Source organism: Mastigoproctus giganteus, chromosome 9 (genome assembly GCF_048544385.1).
Source record: "Mastigoproctus giganteus isolate SK-2022 chromosome 9, ASM4854438v1, whole genome shotgun sequence".
Lineage (NCBI taxonomy): Eukaryota > Metazoa > Arthropoda > Arachnida > Uropygi > Thelyphonidae > Mastigoproctus > Mastigoproctus giganteus.
In genome coordinates this window covers 127661914-127677574 of record NC_143583.1, presented here as the reverse complement: position 1 = coordinate 127677574, position 15661 = coordinate 127661914, and the positions used below count along the sequence as shown (strand labels likewise).

The 15661-nt window shown below is 33.8% G+C and overlaps 1 protein-coding gene across 3 annotated transcripts in view; it reads left to right on the top strand.

Moving 5' to 3' along the window:
* Positions 1-15661, top strand: part of LOC150080713 (rho guanine nucleotide exchange factor 17-like) — a 394606-nt gene that overhangs the window by 185246 nt on the left and 193699 nt on the right. For all 3 annotated transcript variants that reach the window (XR_016547420.1, XM_090381790.1, XM_090381791.1), the window contains exon 6: positions 5517-5693. Coding sequence is in view for 2 of the 3 variants with exons in the window: in XM_090381790.1 (XP_090237916.1) it covers positions 5517-5693 (177 nt within the window). In the remaining variant the exon portion in view is untranslated. The remainder of the gene's footprint in view (positions 1-5516; positions 5694-15661) is intronic.

Sequence of the window (15661 nt, the reverse complement as noted above, 5' to 3'; positions counted from 1 at the left end):
TCTAGAATTCTTTATATATATATTTGTAACAGAGTAAATTCCACCTTCATTCATTTTACTAATCCATCTCAGAGTCTTTTAAACCACAATTAGATCACTTCTGAGGTGCCTGGTTGCCCAGCTCCTGTAGCCCACATAATCGGATTCTTTCATCATACAGTCACCCTTCAGATGATCTCACCATTTGAGTTGTCTGTCTTTGGACCCTTTCAAGAAGCTCTGTCTTTTTCAGATGAAGTCTCTATACTTAAATGCTGTATTCCAAATGTGGTCTTACAATTGCCTTATTCCATGGAATTATGACCTCTATCTTTACGGGATAACATTTGATAAATCATCGATAAGACACCACGGGTTTCCTGGCAGACGTGTTTACACTGTTTAGAAAACTTCATATATGCCTGTATTGTAATTCCCAGTTTCCATTCAATCCCACCAAGTGTATAATTTATTTTTGGGTTGCTATTCCCCTTGCATTTAGTAGCACTAAAACATAGCTGACACTGCTCTGACTATCTTTGAAGTCTGTTCATGTCATCCTGAAGGAGCACTTGCTTAGCACTGATCATTAACACTCTGCCAATCTTTTCATCATCTGCAAATTTTGAAATCATGCCTTCTGTTGATGTAATTTATGAAAATGAGAAATAACAGTAATGCAAGAACATATTGAGAGACCCCACCCCTGATGTTACACCAATCTGAAGAATATCCATTAATCACAGCTTCTGCCCTGCAGTCCATCTTTGAATCTTACTAGTAATCCAAAACTTGTTCAAGCTTATACAATACATGAGGGACTGAGTCAAATACATCACTAAAATCCAAATAAACTGTCAAAATTGTTCCCTAAATCCAGCTTATGAGTAACTGTGTCAAAATAACCTACTAATTTAGTTAAACATGATTTACTCTTAGCAAAGCATTGTGCATCCTTCAGAATGCCATATCTATCTAAATGACCCTGGATAGCACTCTTAATCATTGCTTCTAAGATTTTTCCTACTACTGAAGTCAGACTAACTGGTCTGTAATTACCAACTTTACTCTTAAAACCACTTTTATATATTGGCAATACATTGGCACTTCTCCACTCCAAAGGAATCTCCCCTGAGTCCAAATAATCTCATAATTTACCTCAATGGTTCAGTAGACTCCCTTGCTCATCCTCAAAACTTCAGGGTTATATGCCATCAACTTAATTTGGGAATTTTTTTTTAGCTGGTGCTGCATAAGCCTCAGGCTTCCTTGTACCATATGACTAATAATAATAATAATAACCCTGGCAGTCTTGCCTGATTTGATATGGCTGAGCCTCACTCGCACAGCTTTTTCTCAGCATGAAGAGTCTTTCGGTAGTAAGACCGATGAAAAGTACCTATTTAATTCATCCGTATCTAAGACTTTCCCACACCCAGTGCACAAGTGTCTGTTCAGATTAGCTCTCTTCTTTGTTGTATTCACATACATGAATCATTTCTTGTCCCCATTCTTTGCTCTCTTAACAAATGCTTTCTTATACACAGCCTTGGCCTCCCTGATCTTATTTGCGGTGTTATTACAGATCAACTTGTACCTCTCATAGGTTTCAGTACTTTTCAGTGCTCTGTAACTGTCCTGTGCTATCTTTTTCTGCTCTCTTTGACCAGTCAGCTTTGCAGTCATCCATTTTGGCATCCTCCTCTTGCAATATTTTCTTAAAAGTATGTATGTGTTCATGGCTTCTATGACTTCTTTGAGTTCCTCGAGTTTTGGAAATAGATTGTAATTGCAAGGACTTGTATCACAACTACAAGGAAGGGAGTGAGGTAGTGCTTCCCACTTGTAATTAGTGAAAGCAAGCAGTACAAACTGCGATGCAAGGCCTTGAATTGTCATGGAGTACGAGCACACTAGTTTACAACATCTGTGGCTGCTTCTGATGAATTTTCAGGCATAATTTGTTGCATGGTAATCTCCAGTTACTGATCTTCCAAGTGGCATATGATCAGTAGTAATAATGCTCTCATAATTGTAGGTCATAATGACCATCTGTTTCACCTTTGATTGTTGCTGTCAGCATTTAGAAGAGCATGGTGAAGTGGATGCTTTCAACCGAACTGATTGTGACTTCATTTCAGTTTCAAAGTTGCATGCCCATATGTTCTCTGTGTTGAAATTTTTTTTTTATGCTGTGTTCATTGTTCATCTAACAGCAAATGTGGGATTTTTTTGGATGGTGACCTTTAATCTTGTAACACCTCAGTTAAAATTTGGTGAACAGGTGATTTAATATTCCAGGTTTGTTGGCTGTTTCTTCACAGGTTATGTGTCTGTTTTACTCCAAAATGGTAGTAATAATAACTGCCAATGTGTTGTCCATAGATGTTCTCACTCTACCTGAACATTGCTTATTTTTAACACTGGCCTGTCCTTGACAAAACCTTTGAGACTGGTGTGAAATGTGCTACAATCTACTGTTGATTTGCACACACTTCCTGCAACAATTCATAAGTTTGTGTTAGCACTGAATGCTGAACCAAAAACAGCATAAAGTTTCAATTTTGATAAAAGATCTTTGATCTGAAAGTGTAATCTGACTTGGAGCAATATCACTATCCATTTTTAAAAGCCTCTATGCAAACATTCAATTCAGGAGCTCTGTTTCGAGCACACTAATGTTAAGATTAAACTTAAAATTATTATCCTGATAAAAGTCATTTGCACAGGCATATGGAGTGAGGAGCATGTGTGCAGTGTGTATTACTTTTGAGATAACCTTTATATTATGTGTGATGGAATATCTAAAGGTGTGACTAATAATTCACCTGATATTTTTACCTTTGTTATTTTTTACTCTTGTTATTTATCACAATTCAAAATTTTAAACCTTGTTTTCATTTATTACTAATAAAATATATGATATTCAATGGCATGTTTTCATTTTGGTAAATGTTATGAGAAATAAAAACACCACAGTTTCAGAAATATGGATTTCATAATTATTTAACTGTCTGTAGAAGCTTAGTCATAAATGAAAAAAAAAAATTAAAATTTTGATAAATAACAATGAGAGGTGAAATTTTGCATTGAATTTTAAGTGGCCATAATTTTGAGCTATATTCTAGCTTTTTGACTGAAAGACCTTGGTTGGATTTATAAACATAGCTTCCTCCTTCTGACCCTTTACCTTTTCCCATTTTTCATGAAAGTGAAGACCCAAATGTGTGGCCAATGCTGTGGTTGATTGTAATGGGGCAGATGACATATTGTTGGATGACCTGTCTGTGATTCTCCATAGATTGTGGACATTCATTGGAAGTGCAAGGATGACATCATGCACATTGTGTATACCTGGGTCAGCTGTGAGTGAGGGGGAGAGAGAGATTGAATTTTTCTGACTGGAATCACTGCACTTTGCCAGAAGTGGGAAACTTCAAGAACGAAAAAGAACCAGGGGAGGGAATGGTGAATTGTCTCTTTAAACTCTTTCCTACTTTCCAACTCTCTTTAAACTCTTTGTTTAAACTCTTTAAACCTCCATCTGTGGTGTTCACTGTCTAGAGTGTTGGGTTATCCCAGGTTGAAGTGATGGTTTTCATGATGCTATGGAAGGCCATATCAACCTCCCCCTCCTTCCACATTGCTCAGATAGGGCATCTTGTTTTCCTTTCTTATATCTAAAATTCTTTGTTCCAACCTTGTTGTTTCTCACAGTAATGCAGAATATGAATGTATTTTTATTATCAGAAAGAAAACAGCATAGAATTCAGATCATCTATGTGAAGAATCCATTAGAAAAAGTGATGCGAGTTGTTTTACATCATAATAGTAGATGAAAGAACATCTCATATTTTGCATATATTTTGTGATGAGTATGTTACATTTTTATATTGGATTTATTTTGCTATCTATTGGTTGCATTCCTAGGAGGAATATATCTGCTTGTGTGGAATCTTTCAACCTGTTTTTTTTTTTTTTTTTATTATAGACAAGTAAATTTTAGCTTTTTTATTGAAAATGTAATTTTATTAATTATAATTTACATAATTTAGCCCACTTTGTGCTGTATGAAATTTCTTGTGATATGCATTTTTTTTTCCTTGCTCCTTTTCTGTTATATCCTTGCACAATTTCCAGGTAATATTGCAGGTAATGTATCTTTGCACACCTCCCCCACCCATCTTTCAGGGTAGGTGGAGTAATTCATGCCCCACCCGAAGGATGGGTGGGGGAATGAATTACATATGCTGAATTAGCAATGTTTTTGTATTGGATTAATTCCAAAAAACGTTTGGCTTCGTGGTGGTTGTCAGATGCCATACAACCATATTAGCTGCTCATGACTAGTAAATTGAAATGAAAACAGAAAATATTGTATCATCACTTAAACTTGGTATCAAAAAGAATTTGGAAGGATATCATTTTATTTTTTGATTTAAAAAAAAAAAAAACATAAATATTTTAAAAAGTGGTAACTCTTAGCAGATAATAATATTATTTGTGGTATCTCTTAACAGATATAATAGCAGATAAAATATTTAATATTTTAATTCAGTGGTTGTTTTGTAATTTAATACATTGGCCTTTTTAAACACATTTGGAAGCTTTATTTTTATTTATTTTTTCTAGAAAGATTCTTGAATGTAAAAATTTGTATTTTTTTTTTTTCCCCGTAGAACTGACTATGAAAGGTCATAGTCAGTTCTGTGTAATTGGGAAAAAAAAAAAATAAATAATAAAATTTAGTATGGTTCTTTTAGAACATATAAATGGGAAAAAATCATTTTAAAATATGGTTATTACATTGCAACCGAAAATTTCCATATGGATTTTTTTCTGTTGCTTGATATATATTAATTACACAGTATATTATTATTTTGGAAGCAACATTCCAGCTGAAAGGCAAATCTGTATTAACAGTTTGAGATTCCAGTTTCTAAAAAGTCGGCAAGTATATATTTGCTATTTAATTTTGTGTCCATAGAGTTCTGCCTCCCCTTTCTCCAAAAAAATTATATGTAATGTAAAGCTGCAGTGGTGTTTTTGTTTTATTCACAATTTTTTTCACAATACTTTACTCTTTTTATAATTGAATAAAAAAAAAAATTAAAAATTCAAAACCCATTAAGAATTAATTCTGCTTATTTATATGTTTATTAAATCACTAAGAATTAATTTTGCTTATTTATATGTTTACTAAATTACTAAGAATTAATTCTGCATGCTTATATAAATCACTAAGGATTAATTCTGCTCACTCATATGTTTACTATACTTCCATTTACAATTGTAGTAAAAAAAAAATTCTTGGTGATATTTAGTCACTAACATATATGTTACTTTAACCTTATTTAGATGCAGTTTGTTTCTTTTACATGATGGTCTGAATGCATGCATTAGGTTTCTTGGTATATTTAATTGCTACCCGAATGAATCAATCAGTGACATTAAGATGAATATATATTTCTCTGAAATCAAGAAGTTAATTATAGGTTTATACCATTCCATTTTCTTGTCTTCTTTTATACAACCAGGAACTGTTAAAACACACCCATGTGGACCACCCAGACCACCATTTGCTGGTTTTAGCACAGAAGGAGGTCCATGACCTTGCTGTCAACATCAACCACATGGAAAGGGAGGCTCTACATCAAGAACAAATGCTTCATAAAATGAAAGAAATAGAACACCTAATTGATGGAGTAGAGGATGTAAGTTTGTTAAATAACCTGATGAATACTTAGCACATAAATTAAAAGCAGATTACTAGGTGAATAATAGGGATCTATTCTACTTCCATCTAGTGTTCTAGTCCATAGATAGAATATTAATTAGCTTACTATATATCAAGTGATTTATTAAAAAAAACAGCAAAGTTCATTACAAAAATAAGCTTAAAAACATATTTAGCTTTCTGCTCATTTTTCTTTTGTTAATTATGACAGATCTTAATTACTCTCTAGTAATAATTAACTGAGTTCTGTGTATTAGGAGAGCCAGTATGCAAAGTAATTTATTATTTATCCTAAAATCTCCATAAAGTATATACTGTATTTAGGTATTATATTTTAAAATTTGAAAAAAATTGTTTCACAATATTACATGAATTCCCAAATCATATTTATGAATATTTTCACTCCTACATATATGAATTTTTTTATTTTATGTAATAGCTTCTTTTCAGTTTTTTTTTTCTTTCTTTTCTTTTCTTTTCTTGTATGTAATAGCCTTGTTGGTGCATCTAGTTTAGCTTGTAATGTTTTGTTAGCCAGCTGTCCAAGGACAGATTTGGATGAGCTACTTCATTGTGCAGCCATGTCTTTATATAGTATAAAACAAACAATGACTGCATTTTCTTATATAATTAAGCTAATATATACGGGTGTGAATAACGTAATGTGTATAAAGAACACCATGTAGTCAAAGTTAATTTTTCTTTATCCACTTAAGAAAGGAAGTGGGGAGAGCAAAACTGCTTAGTATTAAGTGTACTATTTTCCTCCCACATCTGTCTTTATTGGTATTGTTAACAGTAGCAAAGTTATTGTGAGATGTATTTGTAACTTTTGCCATGTATTAATGCCCGTGCTTGCTCAACTAAAGCATTTTCATAATCACTTTAAAATGGCTTCTCCTCTGTTCAAATGTCAGTCACTCCATTAGTTTACCTGAAACATAGAGGAATATTAAATACCTGTCTTAACTATCAAATGCAAATATTTTTATTCTCATTATTCATGGCATCCAAGATGTACGGTAATTTAAAGCATGTGCAGCAAATATTTATGAATAATTTGAATATATATGTTTAATAAAATTTGTGGATGTGAAATCCAAATGGTGACAGATTATATAAAATACTAATATCGGCAAAATGTGAGAACTAAAAATAAAACCCTTATTCTGTATATGGTGAAATGTCAGTAAAATGGATTTGTGCAGGTGAACAAAAAAAATATTTGTTATAATTAAATTTTATTGTAGTAAAACGATTAAAAAAAGTTAGAACAATAAGTTTCATATTACAAAATAATTACTATGAAACTTACTTATTAAATGCAATTTTTCTTTTTTAAATTCAAAAATTTTTGAATTTAGTGTTTTTTACACTTTTGATTTAAAAAGAAATCTCTTATTAATTCTGCCTTGGAAAAAAAAATTATAGTCTCTTCATATAGTCATGAAATTATATAGCATTAAAAATGGAAAAGACTAGTCATGAAACTTGTCTCTTCCATTTTCAAATTTATGAAACTGTAATAAGCTCAATTGTTAGATGATGATATGATATACAAAACTGTAAACAAACATAAATTCGAAATAATTTCAACATTGGTACTTGATCTATCAGAATGTTTCATTAAATATGTAACTATTCATAAAGAACTCTCTTTTTCACTTTTTTAGCATCTGTTGCTCCTGTTGAACCTTACTGAACTTTAGGAAGGTAGATAGATGGAACAAAATCCACTAATCTGAAATAGGCAATTAACCACTCAGTTAATACATGTTGCAGCATTCCCAGATGCTAAAACCAATCAAAAAAAGTGTACCTTGCATTGTTTTAAGGATTTCCTTTTTTTTTTTTACAACTTTTGTTATAATGATTATATTTTCTCCTAAGGGTATGATGTTTTGTTTGAGTTTTGGCTATGTTTTTTCAAATATGGATATACCAAATTTATCAATCAATTTGTCAATCAATATAGGCATCAAAACCTCATTAGATGACCCTAATTTCAAATTTTGTTTGGTTTCATTTTAGTTTGGCAACATATCAATGTTTTCTGTGACTTGTGCCATTTTGTATTTGTATAGTTTTTCTAAAATGTCCTAGATTAACTCTCCCAATTATATGCTTTTGAAACAAATAAAAATAAAATACATAAGAAGGGTACTCAGTAAAACTGCTAAAATATAAACAATAAAAGTACAAAAAATTCAAAACACACACAGCACATGTCAAAGGAATGAAAAGGAGCACATTTCAGATCAATATGCTTCTTTATCAACTTAGAGAGAGAGAGAGAGAGAGAGAGAGAATAACAGTAAACAGCAACAACTTTGAAGGCATGCTAAACATGTACGACTCATGCAAAGCAAAACTCCAGTGTGGACATGTATACAGCAAAGAAAAAATAATGGAAGAATAATATGAGAAAAGAAAGAATAAATAAAGGGAAGAGCAAAAGAACATCAAAGGGGGAAGAAAAGAAGAAACAGAAAGGTAGGGAAAAGATAGAAAGAAGAAGAAAGAAAATTAGTCATAATTTGGTAGAATGTTTTGTTGCACATTGGCCAAAATATAAGGTTTTCCTACAATCTTGTAAGCCTTATGCTCTTCAGGTTGCAGGATAGTTGACTCCATAATAGAATGTATGTGGGTACTTTTATTATAATTAATATTTGTAATTTTCATAGGTAGCAGTTGTTAATTATCATGAAGAATATGTTCTGGTTTTTCATACATACTCTGTAAGGGTACATGGTCATATTTATTTCTACACAAAGCTTAATTAGTATTTGCAAGCATTTGTATTTCAACAACCATAGCACCTGAAGGTTACTGTTCCTGCAACTATTACATTTGCCAGTGGCCAAAATTTAACTTCATGAAAGTTTTTTTCATCTCTTTTGATCAAAACTCTGGTTTGTTATGGCTAATCAAAGTTTAGTTTTTCATATTTTTTTACTCAGATCTCTGTACATTGAAAGCATTTGCTAGTAGTAGACTGTTCTCTTTTATTTCACCTGTGGTATATTCAGCTCAAATCACCAGCACCCAGCAAACTGTATTCAATCTGGTTGGATGGCACATTTATATTATAAATTTTATTAGAACTGTTCCTTCTGAAACTCACTCATTGTAGTTTAAAGAGCCAGAAAAGCACTAGTTGTTTTTCCTAATTTTGTGCCAAAAAGACATCATTCATATTTCTTATTCAAAAGAACATTTTTATTTACATGTTAATTGTTTGCCTATGCTAACACTTTTCATTTCTTTATACTTTTTGGCCTGTTTTCATATCATGCTGCATTGCTCAAATTTAAACATGTTTTCAAAAACATGTTATTTGGTGATTTCTTATTTAGAATTTATATAGAATAAGCATTTATGTTGCATTACAATATGTGTACTTGTTTAGCTGATATTTTCTTCCAAAACAACTAAAAATAAATTAAACCCTGAGGCAGCTATTTCACTGTTTCCTGAAATATGTTTCATTGCTATAAAAGATATAATCTAACTACTGTTTGATAGAGTGGGGTAATCATTTTTTACCTCACTGTTAGTGATTACTCTTTGTAATAATTTTTCAATGTCAACTTTTTCTGATATGAAACAGTTCCTTTTATATTCTGCAAGTTCCTTTATATTTGTCAAGTTCAACATCTTTAATCTAATGTTAACATAGATTTCATAACAAATGGCATTGCAAAATGATACAGTACAAGAGATGGGTAAAAGTTCTTAAATAACATTGGGAAACTGAATTGGAAATTTCATATTTTATTCTTGGTCTCATTGGTAGATAATTTTTGCATATTATATTGTATTTTAATATGTATGTGACACAGTGTACCATCAGCTAATAATATCACAAAATATTATTTAAAGATATAATTTCTAAAATCTTCTTAGGCTCAATGTCACAGATTGTAAACATTGAGTTGTGATAAAATATGCAAATAATTTGCTTATTGTGTATAACAATGTTCATTTTCTCTTTCATAAGAGATGTTATATAGTACAGCAACAAATATTTCTTAAACACAATTACCTCATCACCTGCAATAAGACATTTCAGATGTAGAGAAGGATGAGCATAGCTTGAAGGCATGTTGCACTTTTATCAGAGCATTAGAAAAGCTGTAATGCTCTGATAAAAGTGCAGAGCATTAGAAAAGCTGTAATTTCATTTCATTTCATGAAGAAATAAACAGTCATATCAGAGCATATATGACAGAGAAATCATTTGTCATCTAATATCTAAGTCATATTTTTCTATAAAGTGCTAAAATTATTATTAAAACAAAAAAAAAAAAAAAATTAGAAAAGCAGTATTACAAAATAATGCTCCATACAATTCATTAGTAATGAAATATAAATATCTTTGAGGACCTGTAGGTCTAAAACATAAGCATAAGTTAGTCCCAGTAAATGTTGGCATAGTATATAAAGTGTGCCACAGTGGGATTTAAAATGCTCTGTTTTTGAAAAATTTTGATATATATATAAAATATGTTGTATATAGCAATTAATATTGAAGACAATTCAATTCAAGAAGACATTACCAAGATAGTTTTATAGAAAACGCTAGGGATAAAGTAAGGTTAGTAAAAGAAAAAAAAAAGAATATAAATTAAAATATATACACAAAATTTATCACTATTTACCCACAATCTAGGTGACTTCGTCTGGGGCCAACTGCCCAGACTGAAGGCAAAAAATGACAATCAGTTCTCCATTTCTGTAATAATCATCAATATCTGCTAAGTTATATGAAATAATAATAAATTTAGAGATTAAGTAATTTGAATGAGGAAATTTGCCTTTAGCCAGCGGGTGGCTGGTTGGTGGAACAGACTTCCATCCCTTGTCGTGGAAGTTGATAGCCTAAATAAGTTTAAGGCTCAGCTGGACAGGTATTTCGAATGAACAGAGGGGTGAAGTGGAAGTGGTTATTTTTTATTTATTTATTTATTTATTTATTTTTTTTTTTGGCTAATGCTGCATAAGCTTGCTTTCTTGCATCAAATGCCTCTACTAATGCTAATGCTAATGAATGGAAACCAATAAAAGGTAGTTAAATTTTAGAATAAAAAAATAATAATATAAAGTAATTATACAAGCGCATTTTGAACTTCGTTGTTCAATATGTGCTTGTGTAATTCATTTCATTTTATTCATTTTTTCTTTGCATCCTTTGCCAAAGATTTATTGTAATCCGCCTTCACCTGCCTAACCTCCTTTGTGACCTGGTTACAGACCAGCTTATATCTATCATAGGCTTCTGTGTCACCTGTTATTTTTTATGTATCTCATGCATTTTTCTTCTCTGTCACATGTCTAATTAGTTCATCTGACATACATTTAGGCCTAAATCTTGAACAGTATTTCTTTGTTGGTATCAAAAGCCTAGTAGCTTCCAAGATTAATTCTTTGAATGCTTTCCAATTTGAATTTGCTCTTTGTAAATCATCAGTTGGCCTACTGTATAGAATTTAAATACTGTCTCAGACCACCGTAGTCACCTTTACGAAAGCAAAAACCCTTCTCTTTACCCATGATGGTAGTTACCTCTTTGAGTAAACCCCACTTCAGCACACTGTGATCACTGCCACCTAGTGGTTCCTTTATCTGCAGATTCTTAATGCATGAAGAATCACTACTGATAATCAGATCAAGAGCAAGAGTATTACTCCCTCTAGTTGCCTCCCAAACATGCTGCCGTAGAAAACAGCCATCCAATAAATCCACAAAAGCCTTGCTAATGTGTGAGTGATCAACTAAAATTCCAGTCAATCTCTGGAAAATTAAAATCCCCCATTGTAAGACACTCTGATTTACTGGCCCACTCTATTTCTCTGCACAATTGTTCATTAAACTCATGAGATTCATTAGGCCTATAACACACACGTACTCTCATTTTTCCTTTTCCAGTGCTTATGTCACACCAAACAGACTCAAGATTGCATTGTCCACCAACATCAATTGGATGCACTTCCTTAGATTTTATGTGTTTCTTAACTAACAGCATAACCCCTCCTCCCTTCCTGTCCGGTCTATCCTTTCTGTACCCATTGTACTTCCCAAATTCCAATTCTGCACTGCTTATGTCTGTGTGACACCATGTCTCTGATATCCCAACAATATCTGCCTTGTCTTGACTAGCACTTCAAGCTCATTGAATTTATTAACTATACTCCTGGCATTGGTGTACATGCAAGTATACGTGCACCTGTTTCTACTCTTAGTTACCCTAACACAGCCCATGTATTTACTTGTTCCACTGTGACTGCCAGCAGTCCTGGAAATCCCCATTGCCTTGCTTTCCAGGCTGCTGCTCAATTGCATTTCAATAATTGGATGCACTTCCTTAGATTTTATGTGTTTCTTAACTAACAGCATAACCCCTCCTCCCTTCCTGTCCGGTCTATCCTTTCTGTACCCATTGTACTTCCCAAATTCCAATTCTGCACTGCTTATGTCTGTGTGACACCATGTCTCTGATATCCCAACAATATCTGCCTTGTCTTGACTAGCACTTCAAGCTCATTGAATTTATTAACTATACTCCTGGCATTGGTGTACATGCACCTGTTTCTACTCTTAGTTACCCTAACACAGCCCATGTATTTACTTGTTCCACTGTGACTGCCAGCAGTCCTGGAAATCCCCATTGCCTTGCTTTCCAGGCTGCTGCTCAATTGCATTTCAATAGAAGCAATGCAATAATCACTTTCACCTCTGCCAGTGGCTACTGTTAATCTATTAGTCTGTGTATTCCCCCAAACTAGCAGTTTTCCGATCCACCTACTCTGCCTTGATAGCATCAGCAAATATTCTTGCAACCTTTCTATTTAAGTGTATCCCATCCCTGTAGGGGCTTAAAAGGGAACAGGTATCCTGTGTGTTATCAGACACTCAGCCTAAAACACTGATGGATCCAATATCTCTCTATTACAGAAGATTTAGGAGAAGTCTGGTTGGCCTGCCTCCCTAAAATCCACTCATTCACACCTTCTCGATGGTAAGCCCTGTTATGTCACTTAGGTGGCAACAAACGTGTAGAGTGGTTCTCTTCAAGACGCCTGGTCAGCGTGAAGAGGAAAAGACCAAACCCTCCAGCATATGAGAGCACAACAATACAAATGGCCCTCAGTCCCCAGCAGCTTTCACTCTCCCTCTTACGGCAGCGAGAGGATCAGAGTGGAAGCAGAGGGTGCTAAGAATCTCTGGGTATGACCAGGCTGCCATGCACGGAAACTGAACTTGGCCTGTTATAATGTACGATCACTCATCGGTGAAGACAGGATATTAGAGCTGGAAAAGAAATTAGAAAATGTGAATTGGAATATCATCGGTTTGGCTGAAACAAGAAGAAGAAATGAATCACTTATAAGTTTATCAAGTGGAAATCTGCTGTACACCAATGGAAACAGTGAAAGGAGTGAAGGTGGAGTTGGGTTTCTGGTCCATAAAGATTTTAAAAACATTTTGGAATTCAAAAGTACATCACCAAGGGTGTCAAGACTAATACTCAAGATTTCTAAGAGGTACAAGCTAAAGATTATAATGATTTATGCACCAACATCGAGCCATGATGATGAAGAGGTTGAAGAAATGTACACCAAAATTGAGAGTCTTCTAGATGAGCAGAAAACCCACTACACTATTATTATGGGGGACTTCAATGTTAAGGTTGGAAAAAGGAAAAACAGCGCAGAAAGAGGAACTATAGGAAATTTTGGAATTGGTGAAAGAAATAAAAGAGGTGAAAGACTTGTGGAATTTGCAGAATCTCAACGACTGTCAGTAATGAACACCTTTTTCAAGAAAAGGGTGAACAGAAAGTGGACATGGAAGAGTCCAAATGGATTAACAACTAATGAAATCGACTTCATCCTCACTAACAGAAGATATATTGTGAATGATGTTACTGTCCTGAATAAGGTAAATGTTGGAAGTGATCACAGAATGGTAAGATGTACACTTGATATAGATGTAGGAAAGGAAAGGAAAAAACTGACTCGAGTAAATAATACAAAGGTCTTTGAGATAACAGAGGAGGAGAAAAAGCAGTATGTACTGGAACTTAAGAACAAGTTTGAGCTTCTGCAGACTGTCAGGACCAAGATATCGACGAGGAATATTACAACTTTCTGAAAGTGATAAAGCCCAAGAAACCTATAGGGAAACAGAAATCCAAAGAAGAAAAAATTAGTCAAGAAACACTTGTCATGATGAACCGAAGACGACAAATGAAGAGCAAGAAAAACACTGACAGGGAGAAAATTGAGTATACTGAGTTATGCAAAGCCATTAGAAAGAGACTCAGAGAGGACATAAGAAGATTTAATACAAGAAAAGTAGAACAAGCATTAAGGGAAAACAAAGGATTTAAATCAGCAGCCATGAGCAGTAATACAGAAAGACAAATGATACTGAAACTGAAGAATAGCAATGGTACTTATAAACAGCAGAGAAGGCATAATTCAAATAGCAGAAGACTACTATAGAGAATTATACAAGATGGATTGCAAAGTAGCAACACATATGACATACCCGATATTCTTCCTGGTCAGGTAGAACATGCATTGAAGAAAATGAAGAATCGGAAAGCCCCGGGGGACGATGAAGTTACTGTAGAGTTGTTAAAATTGGGAAGAAGAGACATAATGTAAAAACTGGCAAGGCTCTTCACAAAGTGCATTAGAAAAGGTGTGACGCCTAAGCAGTGGAATAATGCAATCATAGTTTTGCTGCATAAGAAAGGAGATAAATCAGAAATTAGAAATTATAGACCAATTAGCTTTTTCTCCCACATCTACAATTTGTTCACAAGGGTCATTACTAACAGATTAGAAAGAAAACTTGATGAGAATCAACCGAAAGAGCAAGCTGGCTTTAGGACAGGATTCTCAACTATGGATCACCTTCATGTAATATCACAGCTAATGGAGAAAGCAAATGAATATAAAACACCATTATGCCTGGCATTTGTGGATTATGAAAAGGCATTTGACTCCATACAGCATAAGGCAATGTTTCAGGCACTAGAAAGACAAGGCATAGATACCCCACATATTATGATTTTGAAGAAAATATATGAGAGTGCTACCTCCTTTATTAGACTAGACAAAGACAGTAGCAAATTTAAAATCGAGAAAGGAGTTTGACAAGGAGACACAATATCTCCGAAGCTGTTTACTTCTGCCCTTGAGGAAGCTTTCAGAAGATTAGACTGGTCGCAGAAAGGAGTCAGTGTGAAGGAGAGTACCTAGACCATTTACGATTTGCAGATGACATTGTGGTTGTAAGCCACGATCCCAAAGAATTAGAGGAAAATCTTAATCAGTTATGCACAGTTAGTAAGGATTTTGGACTAAAGATGAATATGGCTAAAACAAAAGTAATGATGAACAAGTATGCCACGGAAAGGGAAATAATGATTGAAGGAGCAGTAATTGAAAAGGTGGAGTCATATACTTATCTGGGACAAGTTATTAGCTGTAATAATGATAAATGGCTGGAAGTCAAGAGAAGAACAAATTTTGGATGGATAGCATTCAGGAAATATAGTCACATACTGAAGAGCAATAGCCCAGTTTGTCTGAAACGTAAAATAATGAATCAATGTATACTCCCCACCATGACTTATGTAAGCGAAACTTGGGCACTCACCAAAAGAATGGAAGAGAAGCTGAGAACTACACAGCGAAGAATGGAACGAATTATATTGGGAATCAGACTGTTAGATAAGAAGAGAAACACATGGATTAGGCAGCAAACTCAAGTAAAGGACATTCTTATCAAAACTAAAGAACTAAAATGGTCTTGGGCAGGACACATAGCTCGAAGACATGATGACAGATGGACTAAGAAAATAACAGAATGGTACCCAAGAGGAGCTAGAAGAAAACCTGGAAGACAAAGGCAGAGATGGATAGATGA